Here is a 19,133-nt window from a genome sequence, read left to right as displayed (position 1 = left end):
GTCTGTATATTTTTGAACAGAAGACAGTACTATCCATACAACAGCATAAGGGCAGTTTAATTCATTACAATTGTAGAATTACAGTGCACACAAATTTCTAATCAATGCATCATTCTCTCACAGGCAGTATTCAAATCTGTTAAATTGTTGCTCCAGAGTTTTGAAACAACACCAATAAAAGCTACTGTATATGGCAGATAAGAACAGAAGTCTCCTTGTCAATCTTCCTTTCCCAGAATCACTGAAGCACAATGAGATCTCTGGCCTATGATTAAAATAAAAAAAAAACTAAACTTGAGATTTTCAACAAATATTAAATAACAAGATACAATGATATGTCATTAAAGATATGAATCTTGCATTTCTGGCAGCATACACGTGAATTCATCTGATTAAAAAACAAATGCAGGGAACGTCTCTACATTTCCATGAACGTAGCATGTGAAAGACATTGTGACAAATACAGCACAGTTCTGCCCAAGTGCTTTCAGATAGTTCCTCACTTACAAGGAGTCTTTAATGAAACGCAAATGTAATACAGTAAAAAAGCTATAGCTGAAAATGTGAAGAAAAGGACCTAAATTGCTACTCAATGAAAATATGTCAAAATGTTATTTTATTTTATGGAACCTTTAATAATAAAATAAGATGGAGAACATCTATCTTTTTTTATCAGATGTTGGAAGGCGTATGCAAGGTTTTAAAAGAAGAAATGAATGGAATGTAACTGAATGTACTGAAAGTGAAACTTTAAATAAATTGAGGTTTCCTTTCTTGAATTATTTTGACTGTATTTACACATGGAAGCCCTCAATGTAGGTCACTCACTAAAATCCAATTATATCATTTCCAATTGATGTCCTGCCAGACACGACAGACAACAGCAGTTGACAAAGGCATGACAAATGAAAAACATGCTGACATGAGCATAATGACTCCTGTCCCGGAAGTGTTCCTTCCTTATATTAATAACTTTTTTTGTAACAACTACATCATACAATCTCTTAACGATTTAACATAATGCTCAGAATCAAATCCCCATCAGATGGGTAAGAACATGAACGCTACATCTGTCAGCACACTTCTAGGTCTAAATGACCTCTCATTCCTGAGATCTGAAGCTTTAAAATGTTTTAGTATCTGCGTGGTTTTTATATTTCCTCTCTTGATATGGTTAATGACAAAAAATGGCATTGAGATATAACAAAGAGGGGGAATACAGGGAGCTACTGTATGAATCCTGAAGAGAACACCACAACACCATCCATGTTACTTTAAAAACAAACGTGTAAAACTCTGGATTCGAAAACAGGCTTCCACAGGGTTTAGTACACCGACATCGAGGACAGTGGCAAACAAAAACTGAGGAGCATTAAAGATGCATTATACTCTGCTTCTACCAGCTCCTGGACACGTGCAATCGGGTTCTGTGCTGATCATCACCGCTGGGTGCTCTTGCTGTCTCACACTGGCTTGTGGCAGGTAGTGACCTGTAATGACAGTCCTACCTGCATGCTACAGTAACAGCTGAGATGGCGGGGAGGGTCCAGAAGAGCCTACGTCACACACTATCACCTGCTAGTGTACTTCACTCACAAGCCACATCTGGGGCATATTCAGATCAGGTCCAGCATTAGCCGTCCCTTTAAAACACAACTTTTCTGCTCTTGTGCTACTTTCATATACAGTCCCTTCCCTTGTTCACATCAAAGCAGGAGCAGGATTCTTATTATAATTTTTTTTAGGTTCAAATGCTCATTTGGCAGGAGTCGAGGCCAAAGGTAAAATGAGTTACTACACATCAATACGAAGTTGTTACAGTCCAAATGAGTGTAGTAGTTTCATCATGTTACAGCAAAGCCGCCTCAACTTATTTGTCTCTTTTGGTGGTTGTTTAGAGAAGAAAGGCCTATATTTTGTTTACAGGCAGGCCACAGCTCAAAGCCGGTGCCTAGAGTCCTGGCTGTAACCCCCTGGGGATCCTCGGTTACGATGAGGCTTGTAAGAATCCTGGTAGGGGTCCTGGTAGTCCTCCTCCACCAGAGGCGAGTGGTCACGGCTGTGCTGTGAACCCGAGGACAGACGGTTGCGATTTTTTCTCGCCCGTTCGTTGTGGTAGTTCTCGTCAGCGGGCATCAGGCTGCGGCGCTCAACAGGTGAATGGTCTGTTGTGTGGTTGCTGTTGCGGTTTCTTTGGGCCTGTTTGAGAGAGGAGATAGATTGTAAAGTACTGCAAAGGTTAAAAAGTTAGATCTAGTGAATTTATTGTAAATACCTATTGATATAAACATATTTAAGGGCCTAAGAAGATGTTCTATGTCAAGTTACTGAATGTTGAAGCTTTCTTTAAGGATTTCTGCCCAAAATAGGCCATGTAGGCATCAAAGTTTCCTGATTACTGTCAATGAGGAAACTACAAGTGAAGGTCAAAGTTCAGCAGCTTGACTGTGACTGAATTTTACAGACAAGCAACATGTTAAAACATGGATGAATTATTGTTAAGTTCAGACTTTAAATGAACTCCCAAAGACAGAGAATACAAGACAGCTTTTTATTTTATTTCTCCTCTTTGACAAGTTCACCTGAATGGCAGCCGGATACGGGGAGAGCGCAGTGGAGCCCAGGTTGCGTCCCAACAAAGGATTGAGTGGCGTGCTCAGTGAAGTATGTGTAGCACGCCAATATGCCTCCAGGTACTCTGCCAGGTGTTCACACGCATCTTCCAGCTGGTTCTCGTCCAGAATAATATCAAACATCTCCTGAGATGGGAAAGGAAGAGAGGAAAGTGTAGCTTCTGTATATGGATTTCTTTTTTAAAGCTTCACCACTGGTGGTTGCAGAATAAAACCTAGCTAAGTGGATGTTGCTTGTCTGGATTTAAAAGGGTGTTGAAAGTTGGTTGGTGTAAGTTGACTCACAGAAGGACACTGTGCTAGTTTTTCTGCTGCAACAAGCTGCACATTCAGGTGTTTGCTTTGAGATTTCCCTCTTGATTTAATGAGCCGCTGGAGGACCTGTGGGAAGCACATATAGGGTAGAAAAATACAAGGAAATATTTCCAGTTATGGAATAAACGCCTACTGAAGGTTAGGGTTGCCAAGTTTAAAAGTCTTGCCTTCTGCCTATAAGCCTTCTCCTCACTGCCTAGATGGGTCTCCTCATATTTCACTTCACAAACTAAAACTGTTTCTGAGATTCTTTTCGACATATTATTCTGCTATTGGTTGCCAAGTGCAGCAAGTTATTTTTTATCACTCTCACTAAATAATGCTAATTCTTAAACTATATACAGTATTCTACTAGGATACTAGGCAGCCATTGTGAGAATCAACAGTTTTATTGAATGGCTCTCTACTATCTACACCTTCAATCTTACCTTAGGTGAGGACACTTTAACATGGACGATAATGGGTGCTAATGAGGTCTTGATGAGCTGTGCTGGATGGTTAATAGTGTCTGCATCCAATACTACCAGCTGTAGAGACCTGGCCAGCTCAAAGATCCTCTCTATCTCACTCTGGACCTCCGCTACAAGAAGACAACAACATATAGTAGAGAAGCTATGAACAGGGAGGAATATAAAGGTAACAGCAAAACATTCACAGTTTCAACACATACAAGACATGCACATCATTGAGTGAAACAGTTCCTGTAGCTTTACCCAGGCTGGAGCGGGTGTTGGATCTCTCAATGATGGCCCTCTTACTGGGGTTGTTTAGTACTGACCTCTTGGCCAATGATATGTCAGCTGTTACCCTTGTGATGGATATCCTGAAACAGCACAAGACACACGCGTCACAGGGAGCAACAGGCAGCAGGGCGATGCACTGCACGACTGACGCACTTCGCTTTGACTGCTCACCTCCCATCAAACCTGTGCTTCAGAAAGTCAAACAGCGCCTTCTGCATCATATCTGTCACCTGCAATGATGAATCAGGGAGAGGGCGAGAGACAGGAGATGGAAAAGGAAGAGGAAGAAAGAGAATATCAGGTCATTCAAGAAAGATTAGGCAAAGAAGCCAGGGAGAGAACACAGGCATGTTACAAGCAAACAAAGGAGGCCTACAACGTCAACATCCCTACACATTTACTGAATATGCTATAGAGCAGCAAACAAGTGGAAGTTGAATATTCATTCAGATGACGTCCACTCGGGCTGCTGCCGCTGAGCACATTCTGTGAATTTCACACTTGACCGAGTGATTTGTCTACAGCGAGCACAGTTTCTTTCGCCCAGGCTCTCCGCAGAAGGAACATGGGCCACATTAAATAAAGTGATTAAGAGCTACAATTAGAAGTGTTGCAAAGGCCAATACACAGGCGATGAATCGGGCCGATCACAAAGCGCAGCCTCCAATATGGCTTTTGCTGATGACAGCTGTCACTCTGATTTGATCAAATGAGCTTGACAGTGACAGAGGCTTGACGGGGGCTGCATGTCCTTTGAGCTGAAACATGGAGCAGTTGTCGGATGAAGTGTTCTTCTATTAACACGTGCAATGACTTTGTAGATCAAAAAGATGATTCGGTTTCCATCTGTAGAGTTGTGGAGAGTTGCTAAGTACATTTACTAAAGTAATGAATCAAAGTTAAATTTTGACTTGACTTTTTGTATTTTATGCTTCTATTTATTTCTACTATATTCATCCTACAGCTACCATTACTTTGAAAATGTATATTTTGCATACAAACAAATGATCAGCTTATAAAATTAGATGCATTGTTACATATTACGTTACGTTGTGTTTGTATGACTCCTCAATCAATTTCAATCAAACATATATCTTTTGTTTTTACTGGTATCATAAAGGCAACTAAAACATGAATTCCATTACACAACCCTGCGATGTAAAATTACAATTCAATTACCGTGTATCCTTGTATATTGTATCTTTTGTTAAACTACTAAACAAGTTGCTATTGTACAGCTCAACCAGCTGCAACATTAAACTGCTGCTTACATTCATATTGGATTATGTCGTAAGTACATTCTGCTGATAATACTTACTTCCATTAACATTTTGAAAGCTTTAACTTGTAAGGGAGCATTAGTGGAATAGCTCCTTTTACTTGAGCAAAGGATCTGAATACTTTTTTAACCGCTGCAACTGTAACACCCTTCACACAAGCTCGTCACAATGCACTCTCGTATTAAACACCCTGTAATAAATAAAAATAACTACATCCTCACTCTGTGCCACTGGCAGAAAGAATAGCACTGCTAACGCAAAGTCTCGTACTTCATAAGTGTTATTATTATTATTTTTAGAACTAAGTTGCTTTCTGATATCGCTTCAACAAAAAACCATAAAGGTGTCTGATGTGATTAATTGCTAAAATCTCTATTTCTTACGGACACATTAAATGACCGGTTCAGTCACTCCTCGTATTCCACAACCTTTGTGCAGTACATTATTCTCTGTTTCTAATTTCAAACCATGCACCACTTTTTCAGACTGATGCAGTTTACTCAGAAGGTTGTTACCACGGCAACACCAGAATGGGAGGCGAAGACTGTGATTCCATGACAACTGACTCCCACCTCCCACCACCTCCTTGGCCTCCTTTATTGTTTGCCCTGTGGTTCCAGTGGTAACTGATAATCAATGAGCAGTTTCAGCTGTAATGCTGTATCTCGGGGAATCTTAACTTTAGAAAGAATTAATATGGGTGGAAATGCAAGAACCTAAGACATGATGCAACATAAAGCGTTGGAACATAATGGATGCATTGTCACTCCTAGAAAATAATGTCAAAGAAGGAGCATGCAAGTTATTTCACCTTAATCAGTGCTGAATTAAGGATTTATGAAGTATATGTAAATGCCCTACCTAGACTATTGAATATTTATATTATTAGTTGTATGATATAGTTGGCTGAAGGATGTGAGGATTAAGAGGCTTTAGTTGTGGCTTTAAAAACAGGTTGAGTCAGAATGCTGGAGGAGCCACACTGCTTCCTACCTCGTAACCTTTCAGGGATGGTCCCACCAGGACAACCGGCCTCATGGAGGGAACCACGTCATACGGAGGGACGTGCTCAGCCTGGAGGGCACACACATACAGTCAAGATTTAATATTAGCAAGCATCTCTCTAAGGAAACTGTGAAATATCAATGTAAATGGAGAGATACTGAAATGTTTTCATGGTTTTAAACTATAGACATGTCATCATGGAGCGTGGTGTTACTGTGTCAAGGATTTATCACTTTTTAGAAAGAACAGTCTGCAGAGTAGAATCAGACTTAAACAACACAACCAGTTCATTCAAAATAACCCACTGACTTTGGCTGCACTAAAATCATAGTGAATAGTTGTTAATCTATGTCTACAGAGGACTCACATGAAATGAATTATGTCCAGTAATGCCTTACCGACAGGCTACAGGGCAGCTTCTTTTCTCAGGCTGTTAGACTCAACTCATCCTCCAGACTCCACTTTATTAAATAGTTTTTCTTGTACAGCATAAAGGGAGTACAACTTGCATTTCACTGTACAACCCTGTTGTGTTGTAGAATGATAAATAAATGAAACTTAAAGAATATGTGCAAGATGAAATTCACTGTTAACAAATTAATAACACTTTTTAGTGGTGTCAGGCTATGTTCTTATACATTTGAGAAAATGTATTATTTCACTCAAAGTCAGTTAAGCAGGAGGTGGCTCTCAAAAGATACAAAGATGTATTCTAACACAGATGGTTGTTAAAATTACTGGGAGTGGTTTTCTAGAAAGCAGTCTATTTTAGTTTGTTGAGAACTCAGTTTTAATTTTGTGAAACTGCCACAAGGATGGCATGTTAATAAAAGGCACAATCTGTGGTCTAAATGTATAAATTAGTAGTAGTAGTAAAAGGTTGACTGACTAAGAGAACAATCAAGCAACAAAGGGGCATTTAATTAATTTGGGTAATTCAGGTAACTGCACATTTAAACCTCAACAGCCACATTCATTCACATTATTCAAGCCTGCACTCCACATGTGACATATACGGTAGAAGGATGCCACATTTTTTTTTAAAGTGACTGTTTACCATTAACAATGTGAGTAATTATTTCAAGAGATAAAGCTGTGGAGAGTTCTTTACTTATTTTAAATTGTAATACTCCTAAACTCCTCTACACAAACATGTGTCAAAGGAAAAAACAGAACCATTTTAAAGTGTAAATAACTCTGTTAGTCGACTCCAGGACAATGAGCACAGCCATGGCCCGGTCATCAATGACTTTGTCAAATGGTGTGAGGACTCCTATCTTAAATTAAACATATCTAAAACTAAAGACATGATAGAAATAGAAAACATGCCCACACACGGAGTCACATCCATCAAGAGTCAGACAGTGGAATGTGTCCAATCTTACAAATATCTAGGGACAATTATTGACTCACAACTTATCTATGAAAAGAAATGTGAAGATGTGTGCAAAAACGGGCACAAGCGCATTTTGTTTGAGGAAATTGTCATATATTTCCACATTGACAAAACCAGGATGACCTTGTTTTAACGTGCTTTCATTGGTTTGAAAACCTTTCTCTAAAGAACAAAAACTCCCTCAATCAAATTGTTAAATGGTCTAGTAGTCTGATGGCTGACTCACAGCTTAACCCAGAATCCCTGTACACCAGACAGTTACAGCAGATAACAGCTCGATTTTAAATGATGACTCCTACGCTTTGCACAGTGAATTTCATCTACTTCCTTCCTGACAGAGGTTTATAGTCCCAAGATGTAGAACTAAACAGTATAAAAATAGCTTTGTTCCAGCAGCTACCATTCAGATCAACGAGTTGTAGTAACATGGGTTTCTATTTGTTTATTTATTAGTATTTATTTTTTATTTTTTTGTGTTTTTTATTGATCTCTTTTTGTAAGTCCTGATTTTTAGAGCCTGGAGCACTTTTAATTTTAAAGTACAAATAAAGTTAACCTGAACCTTGTTTTTTTCCTCAGAAAGTATATCGCTATATGGTTATTATAATTATTGTTATTGTTATTATTTTTATTAGTATTATTAGTATTATTATGTAAATGGTCATACTCACCACTTTCTGTTTCTGCTTTCCTGAAAAAGAAAAGAAAGATCAGGTGAATAAGTGCATACTGGAGTGGGACTATAACTATAATTATGTTAGTCCTTATAAAGCACCACAGTGTCACAGGAGCTGAATAAATACTCTCACTGTTATACAGACACAACTACAGAGCAGATACCAAGACAAACAATTCCCTCTGTGAATGAGACGACTGTGTTTCCTCTCAGGGCTAAACAGACTTGTATCTGTGGGACCAACCTGCAGAGTTGGGGTTCGGCTTGAATGTGCCCGACACCATTTCTCCCAGACTGGAGGAGGAATTCCCACTAGACTTACTGCTACAATGATAACAGCAAATAGAAAGAGAAAAGTGTTAATGTGAAAACCAGCAAAGATGTGATCATCAAACACTACTGACCCCTGGGAAACAGATGACCACAGACTGTCTTCAGGCTACACATCCCTTTATGAAACTGTCAGAAAACCAGGAAGAGGGAAAATTACTTTTTTTCTCTCACCATTGTAACTGAGGATGGCACTCAACATCTAATCGCCTTGGTGGCTGAAACACATCACCGCATCTGATGGAAAATTTTGTTGTGGCTACGATCCAGGCACACCTCTGAGAGGTTGGACCACACAACATAGCTTGGCTTTCATCCACCTCACTTCCTCTCTATCTGCCAGCTCAACTGCCAGGCTTTACTCATCCCTGAAGTGGCCCCAAACCCTCCAACTCTCTTTATCCCTTTTGATCTGTGTGTCTTCGCTACAATTTCTGCTGCTGCTGCTGCTGATTCCTCCACCTCCTGTACTCTCACATCCCAGTTTGGAACCTGTCCACCTCCTACACTCACCCGTGGAAGCGTCCTCTCTTCTGTTCCTGATGGAGTCGGATGTTTTCCAACTTCAGAGGACTCGGGATGAAGCCGATGTCACAGCCTTCTTTTACCAGACGGCCAATCCACCAGTCATTGTTGAACTTCTGTAGAGTGAGATAAAAAAAAAGACAGACAGGAAACCTCAGGGTGTCACATGATTATGGTTATGAGTGAAGATTGAGAAGCCTGAGATTATTCTTAATCTCTTATTAAAAGTATTTTTTACTTTCCACTTATCAGAATTAACCACAAGCAGACTCCCATAGCTCCCCATTCCAGCACTTTGAGAATGTTCTGCACAGGATGTCTGACAACTAAACTTAATAACGATAGTTTATTAGTTAAAAAAAGTTTTGCTTACTAATTATGGAGAGAAGTTGGGTTCCAATTAGTGGGTTAGTATTGTAGACACCAAAATAGATACTGAACTACAAGGTTTATTAATATATTTGAAATAATGAACAAGGTGGAGGAAAAAAACAACACCAACTGAGAGCGGAGTGCCATTTACTCTGCTGTCACAATCTGTGTTACAGCATGCCAGCTGTCCAAAAGAAACAAAGAAGGATGTTACTAAATAAACCTTGTGGTGAGAATATTTTCTCAGTTGGTGTTTACAAGGTCAAGAATGAACTCTGTTTTAAGCCAACATGGACGAGACAAAATGGAAATTTGAACATTTACAATTCCATGACAACTGGGCAAACTCCAACAGCCGATGAAAACAATGTGATATGATCAAAAGCTTCAGATCAGCTACTAATCCATACAGTGCCACAGGTTTAGCATTACTGTATAGTGCCTGAACTGTACCTCCTTGATGTGGAGGAAGTCCTTAGCGTCAAAGGAGATGGCGGTGCCTGCCACAGGAACGTCCTCATCCAGAGCACCACAGTAGCTGACATTGGTCCTCACAGCAAATGCCACTGCTTTAGTCTGTAAGATAGCCATGAAGAAAGAGTGATCATGGCAATAAAGTGGCAACATGAATGTTTAATAGGGATATCACAGAATACAAAATTTTATATCATGATGCTGTTTGTGGAAAATAAATGAAGAAACTGTTTAATACATAAACAGAAGCAACAGTGAATATACAGAGACATGGCTGGAGAGTTTCCCCTCAGCTGATGTGCTCGTTTAGCCTCAGCATTACAAGCCTGCAATAAAGGGATGGGTGCTGATGACGAGATGCTATTTCAGACCTAAAGGTGGCTGCGAGTCAGCAGCAGTGATCACACTACATCAACAGCACACCGGAGCAGAAGATCTCACTCCAAGGCCAGAAAGCCTTGATAATCTATAAAGATGGCTCCTTCAAACACATCTATCTTACATATTTTTCTTAATCTTTACTTTTCATTCTTTTGAATCTTCATCCATGTGATGGATCAATTGATTATTTTTATCTTGCGGTGGTTACTGCATGTGATGTGAGGTTTGTGTTAGTTCTGTGTGAGCTCCTGTCAGCTATGTTGAAATCTTGATTCTGGGGGGAAAGACCAAAACCAAAAGTTCTGTTTAAGAGAAATTATTTTCCCCCAGCTGCTGAACTCATTGTATTTTTCAACAAACAAATATTTTTTATCACATCATATTGTTTAAGTTTAACCCAGTATCATGAGGAATAACAAATCTATCAGTGTAAATGGTGTATCAGGGACTATATTTAGACCATATGACAACCTTTAGACAACCATTAATGCAGACCAGAAGTACAGTGCAGTCAGTGAAACTGAATCATGTGTCTTTTGTGTGATACAGTGCAGTGTGTGTCTCTATTGTCCTGTAAATAGGTCCCAGTGAAGCTGACCTTTGCCCTCTCGAGCTGGACAGTGGCCTGCTGCTCCCTCTCCTGCCGGCCGCCCTCCTTCTCCTCCTCCAGGGACACATCTGAGTCAGATGGTCGGCTTGTGTAAGAATCAGCTGAGCCCTGGAGTACAACAGGACACAGAAGATGGACATATCATGTTACCAGGACAGATAAAGAGTGCCAGTATTGGTGAAACAGCCCCAGGGTGACAACTTTCTGTATGTGATACAGATTAACATTGACATCCAAGGGGCAAAATCCAATAATAAACCAACCATGTGTAATTTGATATGTCCTATTCAGAGCTAAACACATTTAAATGCAAAACAGTGCAAATAGATGCAGGACATAATAAGAGCCTGTTTCTTAAAACCACAGAGACTGAGCAAATGAATGGGAGTGGGAGGTTATAGATACCCAGGTGTGTGCACGTGTGTGTGTGTTGCTGTGTCACATGACTGGTTGTATTCCTCTCCATACAGGATCAAAGGCTGACAGATTAAAGAAGACGAACCAGCTGGGAGGGAAGGTTCAGAAAGATGGTGTTTTTATTTTCAGAAATACGATTAGAAACACAGAGGCACAGGCACAATACTCCACCACTGGGATGTCAACAGGAAATCAGCCTCATTATATTGCTGAATATTATATTCCATTAGAAGTGCTGGGCTAGTTACTCAAAATTTTTTAAATATTACTCACTAGTCTTTTAAAAAGCAAAATAATTACTTATTACTCCCAGCCAACAGTGATTAATTACATTACCAGCTATATTACTTTTCTGCTACTTCTCTACAAAATTGGTAATTGTATCCTTTTTTTCCCAGAATTCAGACTTGACGATTAAAGTTTTGTTTGCTAAAATCAAAGTAATGGAATATTTTCCAGCTGCTGAATGTTAACATTTCCATCTTCCAAACTAGTTTCCTCGACAATTACAACTTATTAGTTTTTAGAGGACTGTAATATTATTACTAGTAATGAGTTACTGCCCAACACTGTCCATTACTGCCAATATATCCTCCTAAATGCTACACACTGGACCTTTAAGTCGTTTCTGTTTTATTCACCGGCACCGTGCTTTGTCCTGTATTTGATGTACAGACTTTGCCATGTCCGCCGAAAACTCAATAAAAAGATAAGTGGCCAGAAAAAAAACAGCTGTGAAATACAGACCTTGGTTTATTGCAGATACGTAGGCCTTATAAAAATATTTTGGTTTAAGAGGACATTTCTTGGCTTGTCCTTAAAATCAGATTATAAAGTTACTGGTTATATGTGTACTGTATGTGTGTATGTGTCTAACACTGGGTGGCTTGATCCCACCCCGCTTTTCCGTACCAGTCTGCCTCAGGCTGGAGATCAGTCTCATACCATCACTATCAGTGAAGTCATCTCCTTCCTAACTCACCCACTCCCTCACTCTTCATCCTTATTAGCTACAAGTCAGTGGCTACTGGCTTAGAGGAGCAGTAAAAACGCCCACCCACTTATTCAAGGCAGAGAGAGAGAGAACCAAAGAGACAGCAAGATTATGACCGAGTAGCTGAGGAAAATGTGCAAACATAAACAGAAGCAACAGTGGATGCACAGAGACGGCTGGAGAACGAGTTATTACAGCACCAGTGTGCTCACCGAGCTCCAGCATTACATACAGCACATACAGCAAGATATCATCAGTGATGATCACACCGCAAACCCAGCACACAACTCTCAGATCTCAGTCCATGGCCACCATGCTGAAAAGATGTACAAATAAGGTTCCTTGCTACTGACCTTTGTTCTTTCATATTATACCATATATCTATATCATATAGCTCTTATATTCCTAGTATACATTGCAGGGTTGAGCAGGTACCTATTTAAATGACATATTGTACCCTTGTATATACCTACATATTGATGTTGGGATATCCAACAATATTGTAAGATTAGACTTTGCCAACATCCTGCAAACACAGCAGCACAGCAAACGCATCAGCATAATGTCACCTGCCTCTGAGCGTGAAATGAAAAGTTCACACACTTTGCACACCTGAGTAGGGCCCTGGGAGTGGATTCCTGGCTAATGGACTTGTACTATACATCCATCAATCATCAAAGATGGCTAACTCTATGCATTTGTTACCAGGGCATCTTGGCACTGAAGACATCACCTTTGGCTGACCGGTACTGGAGCTGTTTGTGCTCCCATGTGGGAGATCTGGCTTCAGGCCCAATTTGCTACAACTGCACCATGTTATAGCGGATCTGTGGGTTACATACAGCGGAGTGGCTGCTCATGTTTGATTTCATCAAAATAACAAACAGTCAGAAAATGGCAGTGTTGGTGCAGCACTGTTCCCCTGTGAACGCAGCCATTAGCGATCCCTCTAATTTATTCAAACAGTATTGGTCGCTTACTGCAGTAACATTCACAATACGATTTGTTGTGACTGTCCAACAATAATGTATGCAAAAGTACATTTTTTAATGACTTTTATCCCAGCTACTCTGGCCTTTGTGAGTATTGTGAGTGTTGACTGCTTGAAAGATGGGGGATAAATTATTAAGGTGTGTTTCTGAGTATACTTATATACAATAACATATCATCATCCTATTGAGACAAAACAAACTAATACTTAACATTTGCTTTGCAAAATATCAGCCTTCAGATTCAGCTACTGTACCGGGTTCGTTAGAAACTGATTCTCTAACTTTAGTTAACCTTCATATTATAGCAGGTAGGTCTTTGAAAAAGTAATTCCACCTGGTAATCAGAACAATAATAATTAGAGATTATAAAACTTGTACATGGCCACTAATGCTATTGCAATTAATTGATACGTGAGACACTGGGGATACAGACTCCCCCAATCCCTCCAATAATCCTGCACAGAACAAAGCATGCTCAGGATAACAGCCTACTTTTTCAGACATAGTCTGAATGAGGCTTTAGAGGAATCACTTGTAGTATGCATCAAGTACAAGCTAACCTTAGCAGTGCTACTCACACTGGTTGGATGCTAAATCAACCCGGCCCTTTTTCTTTTCATTTCTCTCAGGTGAACTGAACCTACTGTTCTTATGCTAAACATCTCTTTTAGAGCAGAGGTTTTCAAAGTGGGAGGCAGGAGGAGGCTCAGTGAATGGAAGTGAACAAATATTAGATCAGTTATCAAATGGAGATTGCACTAACAGACTAAACGTGTGTGATTTGGTTAAAGAGAGTTCAGAGATACAATAGTTTTAGGGAATTTGATTGTTTTCCCACTCGCCCAGAGTGCTTATTGTATGTACTTAGTGTAGTCTGAAGTTCTGTCAAATAGCAATATTGGGCTATCTTGGCTCATTTGTTGAGTGTCTATGGTATGGCTGCCCAAAGTTGGCCATAAGGTTCAATTTGGCCCACCAGATATTTCTAGTCAAAGTTAAAAAATAGTTCAAAACATTATAATTTAAATCAATGTTTATGCTTTTTCATTTTTTATGAGGTAAAAATGCTTGAAATAAGTAAGATCCCTTAATTTATCATAATCAGAACATAGCAGGCAGAGTGACACTTGCAGAAAGTCTATCAATTAAGAGAATTTGGGAATCAAATAACATAATTCATTCATCATTCAATCTTCCAAGCTTTTTCTGAGAGGAAGCCCACAGCACTTTGAAAACTCCTATCTTAAAGTATAAACAAGGACATATATTATCATGTTATTATATAATTTAAGGACTGAAATGAATTCACATCACAGCAGCGTTTTTCCCTCTTTCATTCCCTCTCTCTCTCTAGTCCGCTCAGCTGTTGTTCTCCATTCTGTCTCTGTAAAGGAGTGAGTGAGATGTTGCCACTATGTAACACAAAATCTGTACTTCACGCTACACTACGGCTGAGTAATCACCACATTAGCATAAACACTGGACGCCTGCCCCATAGGCAAGGAACAACGAGCTCAGTGCACAGACACTCTGGGGTCCACGAGCTAATTACTGCTCATCATTGCTTTCTAGTACAGGTACGGGGGGGGGACACAGCGCACGGCCGCCTGCAGGCTGCCGCACACACCAGACTCTCCCGGGTCAGGAGCCAGTTATTCCCCTTGTCACCAGCAATTAAATTAAAGGAAGGACTGAAAGATGAGAGTGCGTATGGCTGCTGCTACTACAGTTGCCACCACTGACAGTATCCTTTATGATTCATAGGCCCTGCGGTGTCTGTAACCCACCTGTCTAGAGTCATTTGTAACCCTCTTTGTTTGCCAGTGAGTCTGACTTTATCTGTCATTTAGTCCAAACCTGCCTTTGTCTGTCACTTTCTATTTATAGACACATAAAAGCTCTATAGAAAAGCAGTTAAACACAGTGTTGTTCGTGTTGCCAGCCAGTTCACATACAGTATTTATTGGCTTGAACAGGCAACTACTGCATGCATCAATCAGTGCCTAGTGTGACGTAACATGTAAAAACCTGTTATGATATGGGACCATATTGCATGATGTAATGGTGTACAGAGCGAAGCGCAATGGCCGTGACATGCACCGTGACATAATACATGAATGTTCTCATGAATTTTAATGACGCCTTTACTTTCATGTCATACAATCAAAGCGGTTCATCCCTCTCCGGGTGACACACACGACAACAGCAGACTTCCTGCACTCAGTATTCACCTTCAGAAGATTAAAGAAAGTGAACTAATAAATCAATGCATAGCTAGCTTCTATACAAAAATTAAGTAAACATCCTTTTTTTCTGAACATATTATTAAAAAGATTTTGAGTGCCATTTTAATAATAATTTCTGTCTTCTTTCAAAATAAAAACCACCACACTCTCAGATAAGCAGTGTACTACAAATTGCATTTAATTTTATTTCTTTTTTATTTATTATTTCACATCATGGCACATCACCTGTAGTTACAAGGTGATTAAAAAACACCAATTAAACAACCATTTGAACCACCAATTTGAAGGTCTGACTGCCCATACAACCTGCTTATTGCTAAATATATGCATGTAGTGTAGTTTGTTTTTAACATATTCACCTGAAGACGATGTGACTGTGAAATGTTTTATTTTGAAACACATTTGTGGTTTGAAGGCATTGTGCTGTTTTCCAGATCTAAAAAGAAGATCTGAACTGGACTTTTCCTTTAAATGGTTGCATCTGACATGGTTTGGTAATTAAACAAACTATATGCTCTGAGTTTTGTCATCTTGCATATTAATATTAATATTACTTCATATTTTCTTCTTCTTTTATGAAATACTTTCAAGACATAAACTCCCTTTACTAACCTATTCCACAGTCTACTAACACAAAAAAGCAGAGTGTTCTTTTACAAAGTCCCCATCTCACGCATCACAACATAATAATTTCATGTTGACAGCGGGGAAGGTGATCCAGCATTCTCTCTGTCATACAGTACAGTCCACTGAATATCATGTTACTGTGTGTTCCAAAAGCACTTCTGTGTAAACACTCACACATTGGTATCACACAATAATCTAATATTCTAACTCTTCTCTGTCAGCCTTTATCTCCACATATTATCTGTTTGACACCATGAAATAAAATCAGTAGGGAACATAACAGCTGACAACTCAAAGGCTATCTTAAATGCAATGTGACAAAACCGCAACAGCTAAAACAGATCTTACTATATACTATATAACTGACCTTGGACAATTTGGATCCCTTTGGGATAGTAGAGGGAGTTTCAGTGTTTTTAGGAAACTCAAATTTGGCTCAAATACCATTCAGAAAAGAATACTGGATCAGTTGCTGCAGCAGAAGTCCTATTCATTTTTCCAAAACTGAACATCAGCTGACTGTTGTGCTTCTAACACCTGGATGAGCAGGAATCTCTCCCTGTACAAACACAAACCAACTGTGTCTCACACATAATATGGTTCATTGATAAAAAATCAAAGGCTACAAAACAATTAAAGCGGCTCTCCCTAATTGTGTTACCCTATACAAGCTAGATGAACAGTTTATTAAAATAAATATATACTGCATTTAAGGTCAGACAACAAAATATTATAAAATCAAACTTGTTCGAATGGTCAAATTCATTATTTTACAGGGATCTTGGCTGATGAGAGTACATCTCTGTCTCTCTGTCCAAGTGGCTGCTGTGGGATGCAGGATGTCACCACTTGGCTGTTGAAGCGTGAAGATCATGGAGGCGTTCCATCTCTGACTAACCTCGTGTGCTTGAATCTGGACCGTCAAGCCACATTTGTGGAGCCAGTAGCTATCAGACAGACAGCAGTGAGTTTGGAGTTGTTCGCTACTTCCCGGTTTTTGATCTCCTCAATTTCTTGGTTCCAGCTTTTGCTAAAACCGGTCAGCTGGAGAACTTGTATTTCCAAAGAATTTGTATGAAGGACTTATTGCCCTTAAGCCCAGTAATGTTCCATCCCCATAACACAGCTGGATCAATATTTCTTAATGACAACTTTTAAAACATCTCAAAATAATATCTTAAGATCTTTGGTATTAAAATAATTATGGGTGATCAATGCTTAATCCTTTTTATAAAATACTGACTGAATTGTGTCTGTAGCACTAAATGCTTCGTACAGAGCTTTGTCTTCAAAATATATTACATACGGTATACATTCTGCTTTATATGGTGCAATAAATCACTTTTGGTGTAAGAAGATGATCATCTTCAAAGTCATTCACAAACCCAAAAAATCATATATATCTCATCAGGTTGGGGAGGATCTGATTTCCATTTTGCTGGACAGCCAGCTGGTGGACGTTTGGAGTCCTGCAGACTCAGCCAAATGGGGTGAAAAACTGGGCCCCAGCACAAATGTTTACCTAACAGATGATGGCACAGTCTGTTGCCCCCATGGATGCTGTCACATACTCTGCTCGACACAACCTATTAACAGTATCCGTCCGCAGAGGGGCACCATACAGACGGATAGACTGACAACATTTAATTTCCTAAGAGCTGAAAATGTGTGATTTTGCAGGCGCGAGTGCGTCTTTAAATAGCCAATAGAATCTCTGCGAGGAACTTTGATCATGAACATTTCTCACAAAAATATGAATTAATGAAGTAAGTAAAGTAACTCCTGTGCACAAGATGATGACAGGAATGAACGATTAAAGGATCACAGCAATAACTGATAATCAATGAGTGATTGGTATTGCTATTAGTAATATTTTTTATGTTATTCAGTCATTTGTCAAGCTAAATGTTTTCATATATGAGGATGATCTGTTTTATTTCATTGTAAATTTAAAATCTAAACTTTCAATTCAATCTTTTTGTGATTGTAATTTTTCACTATTTTATCAAAATGCTTAAAAAAGGTAGATTAATCAATGGAAATGTAATCACTGAAGTGAAGTTTGAAGTTCTAGATTACAGAAATAAATTTAGAAATTACTGGAAATGGTTGTCCTCTTTATGCTGTGAATGTTATTAATCTTTGCAATTACAAACGAAAAACTGTAACACAAACACCATATACACTATCCAGTCTTCTCAGAAACCTGGTAAATAACTCCAATTTGTGATAAATAAAAGTAAAAAGAAATATAATGTCAAAATATGTAGAAGCAGCTGTAAAAACTGTACACATGCACATCGGGATAAAGCTCATGGGAGCAGGAAACATGCTTACAAAGGGTTGCTTGACATCAGGACTAAGGCATGATGTATTGCTTGAAATTCTGCCCTGTTCATCAATTTCTTCTCCTGCAATAACACCTTCCTTTTTCACAACCATCTCATCCAATTACCATTCTGGGCCACTTTCACTGCAGAACAGATGTTCATTCTCTGTTGTGATCAGCTGTTTATATGCCACAATGAAAGAGACAGAGGTAGAGTATGTTCTTGATAAACTGTATTATCACTATGACATATAGGCTCGCAAATAGTGAGTAAATTAAATATCTGACTGAAATTATTATTCTGGAATTATACTTTCAACTTCCATCAAATGTAGGGAAAGAAAGTATTTATCGTGTTTGTACCCAAATGGTAGCATTCCAGGTATAAAAAGACGACTTTGAATAGTTGATATAAAAAGACGTGTTCTTGTCCTGAATGTTGAAGTGCACTGAAAGCCTACTATATGGCTTCAGTAAAAAAATACTACAATCGTGTATCAATAATTTAATGAAAATAAATGGCCAAATGAGCAACAGAGGATTTGTACCGCAGTAAGCCTTTGAAATCAACCTGCCAGGCTGGACAGAAAGGATTAATGCCTTTGTCCAGGGTTTCCAGGCGCCTCTGCTAATGATCCATTCAGAGCCATGGGAGTCTTTCCTTGATACAAATAACTGTTATTTACTGCCTCATTACAAATGAAATCTATAACTGAAGGAATGGAGAGAAAGGAAAATAAAAGCCCCACACCGCTGGCCACTGTAGATGTTTCACCATTCGAAATAAT

General features: G+C 39.1%; 1 protein-coding gene across 3 annotated transcripts in view; it reads right to left on the bottom strand.

Annotated features, from left to right (window-relative positions):
• Positions 1 to 36: 36 nt before the first annotated feature.
• The window catches only part of cacnb4a (calcium channel, voltage-dependent, beta 4a subunit), a 37,005-nt gene continuing 17,908 nt past the window's right edge, over positions 37 to 19,133 (bottom strand). For 2 of the 3 annotated variants that reach the window (XM_051405154.1, XM_051405156.1), the window contains 12 exons: positions 10,729 to 10,848; positions 9,729 to 9,851; positions 8,892 to 9,019; positions 8,293 to 8,372; positions 8,044 to 8,063; positions 5,965 to 6,045; positions 3,863 to 3,921; positions 3,662 to 3,771; positions 3,377 to 3,528; positions 2,919 to 3,014; positions 2,583 to 2,759; positions 37 to 2,199 (listed from right to left, as the gene is read on the bottom strand). In XM_051405154.1, coding sequence (XP_051261114.1) covers positions 1,939 to 2,199; positions 2,583 to 2,759; positions 2,919 to 3,014; positions 3,377 to 3,528; positions 3,662 to 3,771; positions 3,863 to 3,921; positions 5,965 to 6,045; positions 8,044 to 8,063; positions 8,293 to 8,372; positions 8,892 to 9,019; positions 9,729 to 9,851; positions 10,729 to 10,848 — 1,407 coding nt within the window. In that variant the 3' untranslated portion in view covers positions 37 to 1,938. The remainder of the gene's footprint in view (positions 2,200 to 2,582; positions 2,760 to 2,918; positions 3,015 to 3,376; positions 3,529 to 3,661; positions 3,772 to 3,862; positions 3,922 to 5,964; positions 6,046 to 8,043; positions 8,064 to 8,292; positions 8,373 to 8,891; positions 9,020 to 9,728; positions 9,852 to 10,728; positions 10,849 to 19,133) is intronic. The other variant, XM_051405155.1, reaches the window with a different exon arrangement.

Source organism: Dicentrarchus labrax, unplaced genomic scaffold (genome assembly GCF_905237075.1).
Source record: "Dicentrarchus labrax unplaced genomic scaffold, dlabrax2021, whole genome shotgun sequence".
NCBI classification, from domain to species: Eukaryota; Metazoa; Chordata; class Actinopteri; family Moronidae; genus Dicentrarchus; species Dicentrarchus labrax.
Note: the sequence above shows the minus strand (reverse complement) of the source record. Positions and strands in the feature narration are given on the sequence as shown.